Source organism: Xiphias gladius, chromosome 24 (assembly GCF_016859285.1).
Source record: "Xiphias gladius isolate SHS-SW01 ecotype Sanya breed wild chromosome 24, ASM1685928v1, whole genome shotgun sequence".
Lineage (NCBI taxonomy): Eukaryota > Metazoa > Chordata > Actinopteri > Istiophoriformes > Xiphiidae > Xiphias > Xiphias gladius.
Window position 1 is genome coordinate 293148 of NC_053423.1, and position 15455 is coordinate 308602.

General features: G+C 38.0%; 1 protein-coding gene across 1 annotated transcript; it reads left to right on the top strand.

The window, feature by feature from the left end:
* The first annotated feature begins 830 nt into the window (after positions 1-830).
* LOC120786781 (syntaxin-12-like) lies at positions 831-13476 on the top strand. Its single transcript, XM_040122425.1, has 11 exons — positions 831-926; positions 2450-2576; positions 3348-3488; positions 5816-5885; positions 6309-6408; positions 8859-8996; positions 9164-9207; positions 10499-10604; positions 10760-10832; positions 12399-12481; positions 12567-13476. The coding sequence occupies exons 3-11, from the start codon at positions 3389-3391 to the stop codon at positions 12657-12659; spliced, it is 807 nt and encodes a 268-aa protein (XP_039978359.1). The 5' UTR covers positions 831-926; positions 2450-2576; positions 3348-3388; the 3' UTR covers positions 12660-13476.
* Positions 13477-15455: the final 1979 nt, after the last annotated feature.

The following is a 15455-nucleotide window of genomic DNA, read 5'->3' on the forward strand; positions in this document are numbered from 1 at the left end:
GATCATACACAATAATTTTTTTATTTGAATAATGAATGTACTTTATATATTGCCTTGGTAGAGATGTTATCAAGTAAGTCCCATGACTGTTGCTAAAATATTGTGATTGGTAATTTTTTTTTCCAGTCAAATGTTGATATCCAATAATCTTTTCTCTATTTAGTTTAATTTCAGTTTTTTATCTTTTGAAGATGCATTGGTATGAAAATGGAAATAATAGTATGTACTGTATTTCAGGCCAAGTAATTACAATAAATTAATTTACTTCCCTTAAAGAACTCCTTGACATTGGTAGCCTAATATGAATTTCTGTTCTCTTGTATTTTAGTTATTTTGTACTTGGACACAAATAAGTTACACCTGCAAGGGTCATGTTAGTACTGGCTGCATATATATTTACAGCTTCAACAGCCATACCATGCTGGTAGACAAGCATCATTATCGAGACCATGCACGGCTATCCTGGTCCACCAGCTAAACCAGCAACCAAACCAGAAGGGACCTGTTTTTCAAGTTGAGCTTTAGCTTCTCTGTTTTGTGGACAAATGAAATGTGAAGAGCAGAAAGTGCCTTAGAATATTTGTGTAACTTTTCAATTATTATCACGGCTTTTTGAAGGTTTTGTGTTGTTTGACCAACGCCAATCCCTTGTAAAGTTATCTAGCGTTAATTGCAGTAATTAAATTGGACACAAGCAGACCCGTGTGTCCCGAACGCCTACTGAGAAATCATCACCGGTGCCCAAGGAGAGAACCTCCCGCAGACTTCCAGAAACTGAAACAGCGGAGGAACACTGGCAGAGCGTGTCGTCTGGGTAATCCGCGACGCGTCAGGGAGGATCCACCTGGAGTCCGCCGTGACAGGTGACCGACTTCAACCACCAGCTGCTTTGGTTCCAGCCGGGAATCTCTGGACCGACAGCTGAAGTAGGCAAAACCGTCTTTTCTTTTGCTCATGACTGGGTTAATGTCGAAGTACCGGTAACATCTTCTAATCCTTAAATTTCATGTATACACGTCCTAGGATCCCAGGGGTGATGTAGCCATATCATCCATAGCTTAAACGTATTCTCTCCCACCACTGCCCAGTTTATCTTATTACTGATCTTATTAGCTATTGGTTAACATTGTTCTTGTGTTCCACTTTCCGTCTAAGTTATCAGGCACTGCATTTATCCTATGTTAGTAGACAGTAGTTCATAAGTTGTCATTATTTGAGCCCAGTCATTCCTTTTGAAGTAGAGATCGGAGATCCGGCTTCTACTATTAGACTGATCCATTTGATTTATTCATTCGTTTTATTAATTTCATCTCCTGCAAAAGCAGGTGGTGGCCAACGAGTGCTTACTTAATACACTGGACCAAAACGCTACAAGAACATAAGTGAAATAACAAATGTTAGAGACTGAGAACAAGCTGAATACAGTGGTCTTACAACATTTTTATTAAATCGGATCTAACGGGATGTAACAGCTTCTGTGGTTTCCTGTACAGACCGTGAAGGCTGTTGGAAACTGTTTGTCTTGACTGCAGCTTTTTGCCTCTGCCCTCTCCTGCTGTCGCCTGCTGCTGCCGCCTGTTCTAGTCCTCTGTGGAGGAAAGGCACAGTTCTCACTTCCCATTAGATCCGATCCTGATTTTTATGAAATGTTGTCATACCAGTCTCTTCAGCTTGTTCTCAGTCTCCAGTTGTTTTAATTATGCTCTTCTGTATGACTGGAGAGACTATTAACAAGCTATAGACGATCTGTGATCTCTGTTTATGGTTCAACCTCCATATTAGACGAATTCGCACCTAAAACAGCCATCCTCTCAGTTTGCTGCTGTATATGAATCAGTTGACCAGACCTGATTGCTGGGCCTCTCAAGCTACATAAATAAATTCAGAACATTAAGCAATACTCAAAGTACTCAGGGAGAGGAGAGAAACACAATACAATAGTTTTCATTATTGATTTGTCAGATATTTAGATTTTCAGGGCTTAACATCTGCACAATGTTATTTTAACAATCTCCACATCCCACTCACCGAAAGTTTTTGTGTTGCTAAATGCTTTAAGAATTAAATCAGTAATGTTCATATTTTAGCCTCGAACTTTGTCTGCAGTCTATGTGAATTATCTGTAATATTTGTAGGCTACTGAATGTATCCAGCCTCTGTGGCTGATAAAAGTAACCATCAGCCACACAACACTTATTCTGTTAACAGAATAAACCTTCATATTGTTAATTCAGAATCTCTGCAATTAAACAAAAAATGAAAAGTGTCTGTAAAACATCATGTTGTTGATCCAGCATCTAAACCAATAAGCTGCTAGATCGGAGGAGACTTAAGCATTTCCCACTATGCAAGTTTCGCGGTCTTTGTAGAAATTGAATTCTTCAAAATATTTCTAAATAAAGGTAATTTGAGGAAAAAAATGTTATCGCCGTTCATCGATTCTGCGCAGGCCTGGTGGGCGTGGTCTCCGAACATGTGAGACGTTACGCCATAACGTCACAGATCAGGAAGGGCAGTATCTTGACAGCGGAACGAAAAACATTACGCCTGTGTGTTCATTTGAAACAGCCAAATAAGTAAGTATTACGTTGTTCTTTTAAATTAAACGCTGTAGTCTAATTTTCGATATGTTGTGTCTCTACGTCCTGATTGGCGAAGAAAAGGCTCAGCTATTTCAATATAGTCAGTTTATCCTAATCAATTGAAAGCTGACAACTTAACGTCATTTAGCTAAACGCTAACAGCTAAGCATAGATTAATTCTGTACACCCTCCCGTAACTTTTTGTAGCTAAACAGAGGGAGGTAGCGTTGAGCTAATTGCCCTGATATGTAGACCACAAATGTGTATACAGACCACGTTAACAATACATTCGCATTATGGTTCAACAAATATCATTTGTCTTACGTGATCTCTAATTTCTGTGAGCTTGAATGATTCGACGTTAGCAGGCTAACTTGTTAGCAAGCTAACGGTTGTCATTCGGACTAAGTCACCTAGATTTAGGTCGGTCACTCTCGTCACTAAAACAATGAAGTCCTCATTATTCTGGAACCTATAAGCATACTATGTGACACGTAGCAAGAGTGACTAAGCAACTCTGCCATTATGTAAAAAAACAAACTTAACGTTAACTGACACTGCTCCCCAGTTTCTTGTGTCAGGATGTCAGTTAGTTTACAACAATTGTACTGATGCTCTTTTTACAAGTAGTCAGGATTGTGCCCACGCTATCATTGCCATTGTTTTGCCTTTTCAAATCCTATGGCAAACATGGCAATTGTCAAGGAAAACATTCGGGGAAAAAAAACCCAACAACAACACACTTTTTCCTCGGTTTGTCTACAGATAAAATTCAGCTCCAAAGGCAAGAGCTCATTTTGGCAGACATGTCATACGGCAAAGCAGAGAGCTACCGCCCTGTGCCACGGGACTTCAACACCCTCATACAAACATGCAGCTCCAACATCCAGAAGATCACACAGAACAGTAAGTGCTCCCCTGCTTCACAGCTGTAGCAGTAGCTCTTTTTGCTACAGTGTGAGCAAGACCATAGCCAAATAAACGCGCGCACTCACTAACTGATTAAGGGACGATGTTGGAGAATGCTGTGTCAGCCTGCAGTCTGCCTAACTGTGCTTAACCTGTTAGTTGTTTTAGCCAGTGGAATTTTTTAAAGAGTAGATAGAGCAGACTTTTCAAAGTAATATTATGATTAATTGGGATTGACTATAACTCTTTCTCTTCACACAGATGTTGAAAATAACGGTTCAGTTTAGTTAAGCTTTGTTCATATCATTGTTAGTGTGATACCACGTAGGGCTGGGAAATAAAGGAAATGTTAATAATACATTGTTGATAATTTTGTTAGATACAATGTTGGTGTGACAAATTTTTTTAACATTTTTATAATTTGAATGCTTTCTCAGGTCACTTATTTTATATTTACTTTTATGTAAGAAAGCTTGTACAGTTTGGTACTGCAGGCCACCAAGATATTTATGCTGAATCTGTATTTCTGACTTACACTTGTAAACTCACAGACTCAATGGTCCTCAAAAAGTCAGTGAGTGACAAGGGCTGTCCAAACCCTTCATCAAGTCTGCAAGGGGCCTCAAGTACGCTTTCTGTAAAGTAGATCGCAGATTCTACAAGACTTTGCTTGGAAGATTACTCATAATTCATAGAATATGGATGTGAATCCAACTGGGAACACTGGTAACACAGTATATGGTATACTTCTCAACCACCAAGCCATTAAGAGATACCATGTTTATTTTTTCAAACATCTGTTTGGTTTTAGGGTGGCATGGTGCAAGGGGCCTCAAACGGCCTCTCTGTGTTGAGTTTGCATGTTCTCCCTGTGCCTACGTAGGTTACCCCACAGTCCAAAGAAATGCAGGTTAATTGGCAACAGTAAATTGCCCGTAGGTGTGAATGTGCACCTACGGGCACATTCATGAATGGTTGTCATTCTGTATGTGTCAGCCCTGTGATTGACTGGGCTGTCCAGGCTGTACGCCGCCTCTCGCCCAATGTCAGCTGGGATTGGCTTCAGCCCTCCTAGGATAAGCAGTATAGCTAATAGATGGATATTTGGTTTTATTTGTTCATCTTTGTTGTATAACTTTGTCCAAGCTGCAGTTAATTAATGTAAACATTAATTAATTAAACAATGAATCCTCTGTCATTTTTTAAAATCAACAACACCAAACATTCTCTGGTTCCTTACACCTCCAGTGTGAAGATTTGCTACTTTTCTGTTTTATGTCATTGTAAACTGAATATCTATCTGAACATCTAATATCTCTGTTGGTTCTACAAAACAAAACATTTGAAGATGTCATCTTGAACTCTTTATGACACTATATAACATTTTTTAGAACAAACAATCTATTAATCTACCGATGTATAACATTTATAGACCTAATAATTAATCAATTAATCATGGAAAATACTTTGCAGATTAATTGATAATAAAAGTAATCATTAGCTGTATTATACACATACAGAACATGCCTAGACCTAATAAATGTCGGCTTTCATCCAAGTAAAAGAAAAACTATGACCACCTCGTCAATCTGTTTGTATGTATCTCTGTTCTATGTAAAGCTGCAGGCTCTGCACATCGTCAACAAAAATTGTCATTTTCAGTACTGTTAAGAATAAATTTCAAAAAACCCAGATCATTTACACAGTCAAGAACTTGCATTTATACTAGTCAAAACGACAGAGGTCCCATCTTGTAGTGCATTGGACTCACAGAGGTGACATGTTGACGCTGAAAAGGGCATGGTACATATGATCATAGTCCATGAGGGCTCGGTCTGCAAGTCTGGGGGTGGACATTTGGTTTCAACCTGAGTGCGAGTATGTGTGACACTGGAACAATAAACTGAAGACCTAGTGAACTGTTCAATCAAGTTCAGGATTTCAGTGTGTATGTCATCTGATAAAATGTTTTCGGTGTTAAAGGATAGATTCACATTTTCAAGTCTATCTCAATACAACACTTGCATGCCCATTACATAAATTGAAAGTGTAGTAGCTCACTGTGTTGTTGTTCCCAACCATACTGGCTGCAAAACAATCCTTTCTTTAAGGTATCTTACTAGGAAGACTGCAACTTTGAAAAATACCCAATTGCTTTGTCTAAGTCAGACTGCTGAAATCGTATATTAACTTCAGCTAAACTTCAGAATGTGTTTTTTGCAGCTTGATGAGGACTGATCTAAGATCTAATTACAGTATGTATACACAGATGAGTTCTTCCATTACAAGACATAGACTTATCACTGTGTGTGTTTTCATAACAGCTGCTCATATCAAGAGCATGGTGAACCACCTGGGGACCAGACAGGACACCAGTGAACTCCAGGATCGTCTGTATGTAGCAACCTTATCTCCAGTAACTCCCATATTGTTTTCTCTCTTTGCCAAACACACAGACTGACTCTGTCACTTTTGGTTAGTCACCTTGATCTGTTGACAGTTGCAACTGTGTCAGAGCTGTTCTATGCCAATATCTCTGTTTTCCAAAATGAAATGTGCCTCTATGAGTCTCTGACATCAGGGATAGTATCTTTAAACACATGTCATTTTCATCCAGAAAGCATGTCAAAACAGTTTTTGGTTTTCACTTGAATTACACATGCACTACAACACTGTATTGTCACATATACTAGAAAGATGTTTTTTATTATGCAGGATGATTGGGGATGGGTAGTTTGGAGCTCTGGCTGTAGAGCAACTCACTCATCAGATTGACTAGTAGTCTTTTGTTATTCTAAACTGCTGATGTCTCCACAGGCAGCAGATGCAACACTATACTAACCAACTGGCAAAAGAAACCAACAAGCATCTGAAAGAGTTGGGATCAATCCCTTTGCCCTCATCCCCCTCAGAACAAGTAAGATCAGTCAACATTTATTAATACATCAGTAGATTCATCACTGATGGTGGGAGTGAAAGTGACTGTGCCTTTCAACTATCACTCCAGCCTCTGCACTTAGCACTAATAATGACATATCACTCTGCCACACTTTGTCAGTGGTATTCAGCATGGTCTCTTATCTGAAACTCAAATCATTCTTTGTCTATGATTTCCCAAAGCTGAGAGGCTGCCCAAGTTGCCCCATTGGCTATGCTGTCGGCCATACTGTTTATTTTATAGTGTCACTGGAGCCAAAAAATATAAAAGTGCTGGACTAAAGTTGTAAATTTTACCTTGCGTGTGACTTCAATGTTAAGATATCACTCAAAAGTAGATTAAAAGCTTACCAAAACACCCCCAATTCAACATTAAATTATATACCCAGAAACTACCCTCATGGCACACCAGTTGTCTTATTGGAACAGCAGAAAATGAGTAAATGTCATTTGATTATCAGCAAAGAGCAAAGTCCCTCCATGGTTATGACCAACAGCCAGTAAACTGCAATTTAAATCAGTCTTGGCTCACCAGCAGTCACACCTTAATGCCTTTATTACCTCAGCAAGGGGCTCTGGTTAGGCTTTTTTTTTTTTTTTTTTTTTTTTAATTACTTGATTGCAATAGTACACCAGTCAAATTTCAATTTCCTCACACTGACTGTTCTTTTAATTCTTGCAGTATTAAATATATTTAGCTCCAATAGAAAAGAGAGAAGAAAAATATATACATAAAAATATTACACATAAAAAGAATTATAATGAATTGAATTAAGTAAATATTCAGTTAATGAGATTCCCACCTGTTGATTTGATTTATCATTCATATTAATCATTCACTCCTATCAGTTAGTTATTCAGTCCATTACATTTGCTACTTCTTCAGGCTTTACCTCTATTGGGGGCGGATGAAAGAAATCAGTTCATATAAGAATTTCGATTCTTATCTTCTGTGATTCTGAATTTACAAGTGCCAATAATACATTTTTGTAATAATGTTAGTAACGTTATGTTGAGGAATCGAAAAAGGCAGAACTCAACTGCAGCAGGGGGGCTTTTCTCTAAAGAATGCACATAAAAATAGATTTCCATCAATGTATTTTTATGCACATTTTGAAGTATCACATTAGAAAAGTCGATGGAAATGGGGAAATTCGAAAAAACGTCCTCAATTACAGAAAAGTTTTTGCGCTTGCTTGAGGTGAGTTTTTTTTTTTCTCGAAAGAGTTGTGCTTAATGGGAGATGGAAACACATTTCCCAAATATATCCTAAAGCAGTGAACGTTTAACTCACATGAATGATCAGCTTCTTCCGATTCTAAAGAAGGAGTAAGCAGAAGCAGCTGCTGTTTCCAGCATCTTCCTGTCTCCAGACAGTGTGAAACACGGCCAATATAGCTGATATGAAAGAATAATTACATCTTACCCAACTGAAAAAAAATTCTTGAAGCCCCCTCTCTCATTTTCTCTTATAGATGGCCAAGGTGACTGATTTTGTTTCTTCTTCTGCTCCTTTGAGGTTTTTTGACGGTTGACAAACAACTTCTGTTTCCAGTTCATGACCTCTACTTCTTCTACTCTGTTTATTACAGGCATGCATAACATAGCCTATGGCGCCACTTTCTGACGACACTATGCAGCCTAGTTATTCGCTCCAAACCAGTTAATGGAAACACGCCTCATTTGCATTTTTTTAAAATTTGCGTCACTTCAAAGGTTCGCTTCAAATTTATTTGACAATTATATGGAAACATGACTACTGTCAGTTACATTTCATTTGCAGCTTAGTGGGCCATTGACAGGAGTCAGTGCTTTGGCACACAGAACCCTGGAGTAAAATAAATTGGCCCCCTTTCTTTTTATTGAATCAAGAATGGTTTTGAATTTAGAATCGATTCTGAATTGAATTTTGAGATTACCAAAGAGTCCCACCCATAGCCTCTGTTATATGATTCCGACATATGCCCAAATCCAGTAATAAAACCCTCTATACTTTGCATGTGTGGGTTACAAAACATGTATTCTGTTGTGGTCTGATGCTGTAGGTTATTCCATTTCTAAAGTTCCATATACTCATAACTGATTTTGAAAGGAATGTGGTGTGGTTTTTAGTAAGATTCAAAAACAAAATTCTTTTAATAATTGCAATTTTATGGATCCTATATAGTTGTTAGTCTATTTCTAGAGTTAACTCTGGTGAACTTATATCTATGGTATGTTATAAGAAACATTTGTCTCTTATACCTACAATACATTTTTGTAACAACTGATTGTTTAATTTGATGATCAAAGTTACAACTGACGGACAGAAAGTTTTGAGTATTGGAAAAAACAAAAATATGTCGATGTTTTGGATTCTTTCCACCACAGCTTCTCAAAGAGTCTGATTTATTTGTTGCTGTATGTCTCCCTCTGCTCTGTGGTGTCAAGAGGCAGCAAAAGATCCAGAGGGACCGGTTGATGAATGATTTCTCAGCAGCTCTCAACAACTTCCAAGCAGTCCAGCGGCGTGCAGCAGAGAGGGAAAAGGAGTCAGTAGCCAGAGCGAGGGCTGGATCCCGCCTATCAGTAAGTAGAAATCAGTGGTGGTTTCACACCTCAGGATGGCAGATAAAGAATTCACCTAAACGCATCCATGAGAAAGTAGTGATGAAACATCACATTCAAGTGAGCCATGTCTTGATAATCTGTTTTGCTGACTTCAATTGGCACTGTTGGGTTTCCTTTTCTTTCAGACTGAAGACAGTTCACGGGATGAAAAGCTTGTTTCTTTTGATAAGTAAGTGACTTTCATTCATTCAGAGTATCCTTGTCAGGCAATTTGTGGAATCGGAAACTTTGCTAGGTGTATCATGGAGACCCAAGCTGTGCAAGCTTATTTAAATTAATCAAGACATTATGACACTAGAAGGGCACTCACTCTTCCAAGGTCAGTGTCAAACAACATACACCAGACTTCAGAGAAAAAAATATCATAGTTCATTCATAGTGATTGATTCACATCTGCCCCTAAATTTAAAGGGTTCCTCCCTGGCCTATGCCCTATCCCTCCACCATATTCGGTGCAAATGGTTTCGGCCCTTTTTGCATAATCCTGCTGACAAACAAACCAACAAACAGACACGGGTGAAAACATAACCTCCTTGGTGGAGGTAATAAATAATCGTATGAGTAAATACAGACAAGGATATGACCATTAATAGCCTCTAATGCTGTATCTTCCTAATTTGACAAGTAATGCACCATGGTTAAAAGCATCTGTAGCTTTTTGAGAACAGGAAATAACTCCACTGTGTATTTATTATTTTCTAATGCAGATGATATTTCCCATTACATCCCATAATTTCCCAATCCCATTAGTGTCAGTGAAGTAGTCCTTTTAATTCTAAAATCATATTACACTGTCAACATTGAACTTGTCAACAATAAATATGTTTTTGTTTGCCAGAAATATTAAACATTTAAAATACCAAAATGAAAACAATGGAAAACACTGAAATGCAATCAACTCTTAACTTGGTTTCTGTGTTGGGATTTCATTCTATTGTGGCATGGAAAATTAATTTCAGTGAAAAACAAATTATTCATCTATTAAAGACAAAAAGTAAACCCTTGTGCTTTAATTGATTAAATTATGACATTAAATGCATACATAAGAGTGAAATAGAATACAGCAATTTGAATTGTATTTCTCCTCAGCCACAACATTAAAAATTAACATTAAGTTACTGGTTTTAATTTTGTGGCTGATTAGGTGTGTGTGTGTGTGTGTGTGTGTATGTATATATATGTATATGTGTGTGTGTGTATATATATGAATATATGAGTGTGTTTGTGTGTGTGTGTGTGTGTGTGTGTGTGTATTATATGTGTGTGTATATGTATTCAAAAGAAAGAGAAAACAAAACTAAAAACAATGTACAATAGACACTGCAGGAAGGAAGATCAGCTTTAATTTATGGAGACAATATTTTCGAGCTGTGTTCAGTATTCTTCTGTAACAGTTAAAGTCTGTGTTTACACACATTATTCCAACTTTTTACGTGTATTCCAAATGCTGTTCTGTCAAGCCAAGAGGATTGGGGTCAGATGACCACCCAGACAGAGGAATTGGCCGTCACAGAGGAGGACCTGGAGCTCATCAAGGAGAGAGAAACCAACATCAGACAGCTAGAGGTCAGCCTTTGCTTACTCTTTCTAATAATATTACATGCCAGGACACAGAGGAAGACCCCACCATGGCTACTGGCCTCTGCTAAAATCTACTGTCATGTCCTGGGACCACACACAGTTGCCACAGCTGATTGTAGCTTTTTGTCTGTCTGTTTCAGTCTGACATCATGGATGTAAACCAGATCTTCAAGGACCTGGCAGTGATGATCCACGATCAGGGAGAAATGATTGGTAAATAGCACTAGGGTTATTATTCTCAGGGCTCTGTAGAACTGTAAAGTGCACAATATATTAACAGTAGACAACACACCTCAAAGCAGCTGGTCCTGGTATTTTCTATTCAAACCCACACACCAACAGCAGTGAGACCGAGTCTACCACTACAGAACAGTGCGTACGGAAAGTTTTCAGATACTTTTAAGTTTTCATTCAATTTATTTTTTTTTCTCCTCATTAATTTACACACATACTCCATAATTAGAGAGCAAAAAAAGGTATTACAAATGTTTATTTATTAAAAATAATAGACTGAAATATCTAATTTACATAAGTATTCAGACTGTTTGTTATGACACTCGCAATTGAGCTCTGGTGCGTTCTGCTTCTGTCAGTGGTCCTTTAAATGTTTCTATAACTTGATTAGAGCGCACATGTTCATAATTGAAACGCTCTCAGTTGATGGTGTATTTCTGAGTTATAACCATACCATGAGATCGAGAGGGACAGGTGGGACAGGATTCTGTCAGGGCACAGATCTAGGGAAGGATTCAAGAAAATTTCTGTAGCATTGAAAGTACCAAGCAGGGAAGCCACCATCATTCTGAAATGAAAGAATTTTGGAACCACCAACTCTCTTCCTATCTCTGCCCACCAGATATTAGTAATCCTGACTAAAAACCTTTTCCAGAGTGCTCAGAATCTCAAGATGGGGTGAAGGTTTACATTTCACCAAGAAAGTGATCCGAAGCATACCACCAAGAAAACACAGGATTGGCTTCAGGAAAAGTCTGTGAAAGTCCTGGAGTGGCCCCGCCAGACTTCGGACCTGAATCCTGGAGACGCCTGTAAATGGCTGTGCACCAATGCTCCTCATCCAACCTGACATATCTTGAATGATTCCTCCAAGAAGAATGGTCAAAAGAAAGGTGTGCCAAGCTTGTAGGATCATTCACAAGAACACCTGAGGATGTCAGTGCTACCAAAGGTGCTTTAAGCAAGTACTAAGTTAAGAGTCTGAATACTTATGTAAAAGGATATTTCAGGTTATTATTATTTATTTATTTTCAATAAATTTACAAAATATTCCAAAAACTGTTTTTGCTTTATCACTGTTGCAAGTTTATTGTGTATAGATGCAAACCGCAACTTGACTGGTTAGCAGAGGCGTAGAACCACAAGGCAGTAATTCAAGTTGTTGTTTAAACAAACCAACAGTGACTGTTTGACTCTGACTCTTTGGACGTCTATAATTACATCACCTTATTTCAGTCTTTGCTTCTTATAGACAGCAGTCATTATTTACACAAATGTAATATCTTGCTTGTCAGGAAAATGTAAACATAGGTCCCTTTTAGTCCTGAAGAGGTTATCGATCCTTTCAGGATTCTTTTTTTGATGGTATCCTTTTTTGTGCTCACTGATAAGTAAAGTAGGAAATTATGAAAATAGTGTCCACAAAAATTCCGAGAAAGTAGTTGTGAAAGGAGGGATTCCATGAACCTGTAGAGTTTCCACTGTAAGAATCCTGGACTTCATTAGCTCCCATTTTACCTTTATGCTGTATGTTCTGTCCTGCAGATAGCATTGAGGCAAATGTGGAGAATGCTGAAGTGCATGTAGAACGAGGAACAGAGCAGCTCCAGAGAGCCAACTACTACCAGGTGAGTCTGCAGCAGTCAATCTTAAGTGTTGTTGTTTAGTGAAGTCTCTACCAGTAACCCTCCAGACTATGCTTCTTTATCACAGCAAAAGTCTCGGAAGAAGATGTGTATCCTTGCTATGGTTGGTTCCATCGTACTCGTAATACTTGGCATCATTATCTGGGAAGCTGCTAAGTGAGTTGACTCCACACAACCAGTGTGGCACTACTATATTTTACTCTGCCACCTCTCACCTACAAGTACCTGCTTGGAATCATGAAAAGTGCAAGAAGAGGCTGATCACTTCGTTAAGGTCAGCGGAGTAAGTTTATGCAGAGGGCTGGTCGGTGTGGAAAACATACTCATCTGATCTGACCAAGCCTGTTTCTGTAAAATAGCTGAAAAACATGAAAACTGAGAAATAGAGGGTGTAGGACTGAGGGGCTCTAGAGGCCGATTTAAGATCTGAGATTCCTTAATTTGCCTCATTCATTAATTTCTTGTCTTATTTACTGCACTAACACTAGTTGTCACTGTATTTCAAATGTAAAAATGATATTGGGAATGGTTTCAGAATAGGCAAAAAAAAATAAAAAAACACAGCTTGTTAAAGTGAATAAATCTGTGGTTTTTAGGGGTTGTAAATTATTTTTTTGTTACCTGTTGCTGTGTTACCTGCTGATGTAAAGTGTGTGGAGTGCCACAGGCTCTGCTTTGACTCTTGGCCTTCACAGTAACGTTACATGGGACTTTTATGACTTCTGGTGGTGAAGGCAGATGTAGTTGTACTATCTATGTTGTAAAATGACAGCTCTAACAGATTACCAATATAAATCAAATCCATGTCTGTAAATATTACAAAGTGCTGCATTATATTCTGCTAGGATCATTATGAATGATAAATAATGACAGTAACTCAAAAATGAAACTCTGGTCTTCAAACAAAACATATTTAAATTGATTTCTATGACTCCTGACAGTATGCATAATAAATGTTTTAAACTCTTTTAACACTCCTCTGGATCTTGTCATCAGTTTCGTTTTTCCAACTGAGTGTCTACATGTTTGCTCTGGTTCTCCTCAAGGAGTTTCAGGCTTGTGTTTGGGCTGGAATGTTTAATGCTACTTAGAGTATAAGTTTGATCTGATTGATTTTGATAAAAGCTATACTACAATATATTACAATTTGGGTTTTATTTTCATGATATTGGCCATGAATTCTGTCAGTTATGATAATGTTGAACTCACCAAAATAAATGCTATGATCTGGGAACATCAGCACAAGATGGGACAATAGGATGAAATTTCCCATTACACTTGCTGTTATTCTTAAAATTAACAAGAAGTGCAACACATAAATGTTTAAGTGTTAAGACTTGGTTCCAGTCTCCAAATGACTTTAGAGAGCTCTCTTAAGTGAGTTAGTACTTGGAGTGTTTAGCAGATGGCTGTTGCATACCCACAACACACACACTTTAAACTAAAAAGAAATTTTGGACATTTACGTTGATAACTGGGAAAAATATATAAAGTGTCTCACACTACCCACATTAGTCGTACATGGAAAAAGTACAGTGAGCCAATTCATGATATAATGCTTTCAGCATTGTTACCTGCAAATGCTCACGTAAGTGTGATTGAAACAGCAGCATATTGGCCAGGCTCTGAAAAATATGAATTCTGGTAGTTTGAAAGAACAACATTTTTAGAAAATATTGATATGTTTAATACGATGAGAAATTGAAAAATTGTATTTCCAAATGAAATCAGATAGGTCATTTAGGGTAAATGTAATAATTTCTAATTAAATAAAAGGATGTATAGAGGACATAATGTGTTTTTAATTAAGCAGGAAATCAGGGGACAAAATGGAGATTGAATGAATCAAGATCAGTTGTCTCCCTCACATGAACTTTAAATATCCACTATGTAAACTTAAACATTTGATATGTAGCAGTTGTTGCAGTACACCACCTCAGAGGAAACTCTGCTTGGGAGACCCAGGCCATAACACTCCCTTTTCCACGCTGAACAGGAATAAGTCTGTACGGGTAATAGATGGTGTAGTAAGAGATGAATGTATTTCCTCAATACACTGTAAAAAGAAAAAGTGTATTTTTTGCATATCTTCTTACAATTGGCTACACGCATTTTTCAATTGAGTTCATTTTTTAAAAATTCTGTACACAGCACAATAGCAGTCAATACTGACTTAGCTGTGGATTACTTTTCATTGTTTTAACAAAATGCATTAATTTTGTTAAAGCAATGACTTTAACAAAATGTTGACTATATCATTCAAATTTCATTAATTGTCACTCGACCACCACCAAAACTGTATTTACACCTACAAAGCCCTTAACGGTCAGGCACCTTCATATCTTAAAGAGCTCATAGTACCTGTTAGCCCACTAGAACACTGGGCTTCCAGAACACAGGCTTACTTGTGGTTCCTAAGGTCTCCAAAAGTAGACTGAGGGGCAGAGCCCTTGGTTATCAGGCTTCTCTACTGTAGAACCATCTTCCAGTTTGGGTCCAGGAGGCAGACACCCTCTCAACATTTAAGAGTAGGTGTAAAACCTTCCTTTTTGATAAAGCTAATAGTTCAGCTGGCTCAGGCTTGGCCTGAACAACCCCCTAGTTATGCTGCTATAGGCCTAGACTACTTGAGGACTTCCCATGATTCACCAACTCCCTCTCTCCTCCTCTTCCTCTCCATCTGTATGCATTCATATTGAATCAATGCTTGTTACTAACTTGACTTCTTCTCTCTCCCGTAGTTTTGTGCTTTCTCGTCTCTCTCCTCTCTCCTCCTGTGGCTTTCTGCAGGTCTTTCTGCCCCTGGTGCTACAGAGTCTGGATATGTGACTGCAAACCACTTACTGCCCCCATGATCCTGCTGAACATCCACTGCTTCAATTATTATGATTATCATTACTATTATTATATTTTGTCTTATTATTAGTATTAGCTCTGTTATTATAATTATTAGTTT

Excerpts from the sequence above, each read along its gene's own strand:
- LOC120786781 (XM_040122425.1), top strand. The coding sequence starts at position 3,389 with ATGTCATACGGCAAAGCAGAGAGCTACCGCCCTGTGCCACGGGACTTC. Across the intron at positions 3,489-5,815 it reads CCAGAAGATCACACAGAACA|CTGCTCATATCAAGAGCATG; the intron begins GTAAGTGCTCCC and ends TTTTCATAACAG. Across the intron at positions 10,605-10,759 it reads CCAACATCAGACAGCTAGAG|TCTGACATCATGGATGTAAA; the intron begins GTCAGCCTTTGC and ends TGTCTGTTTCAG.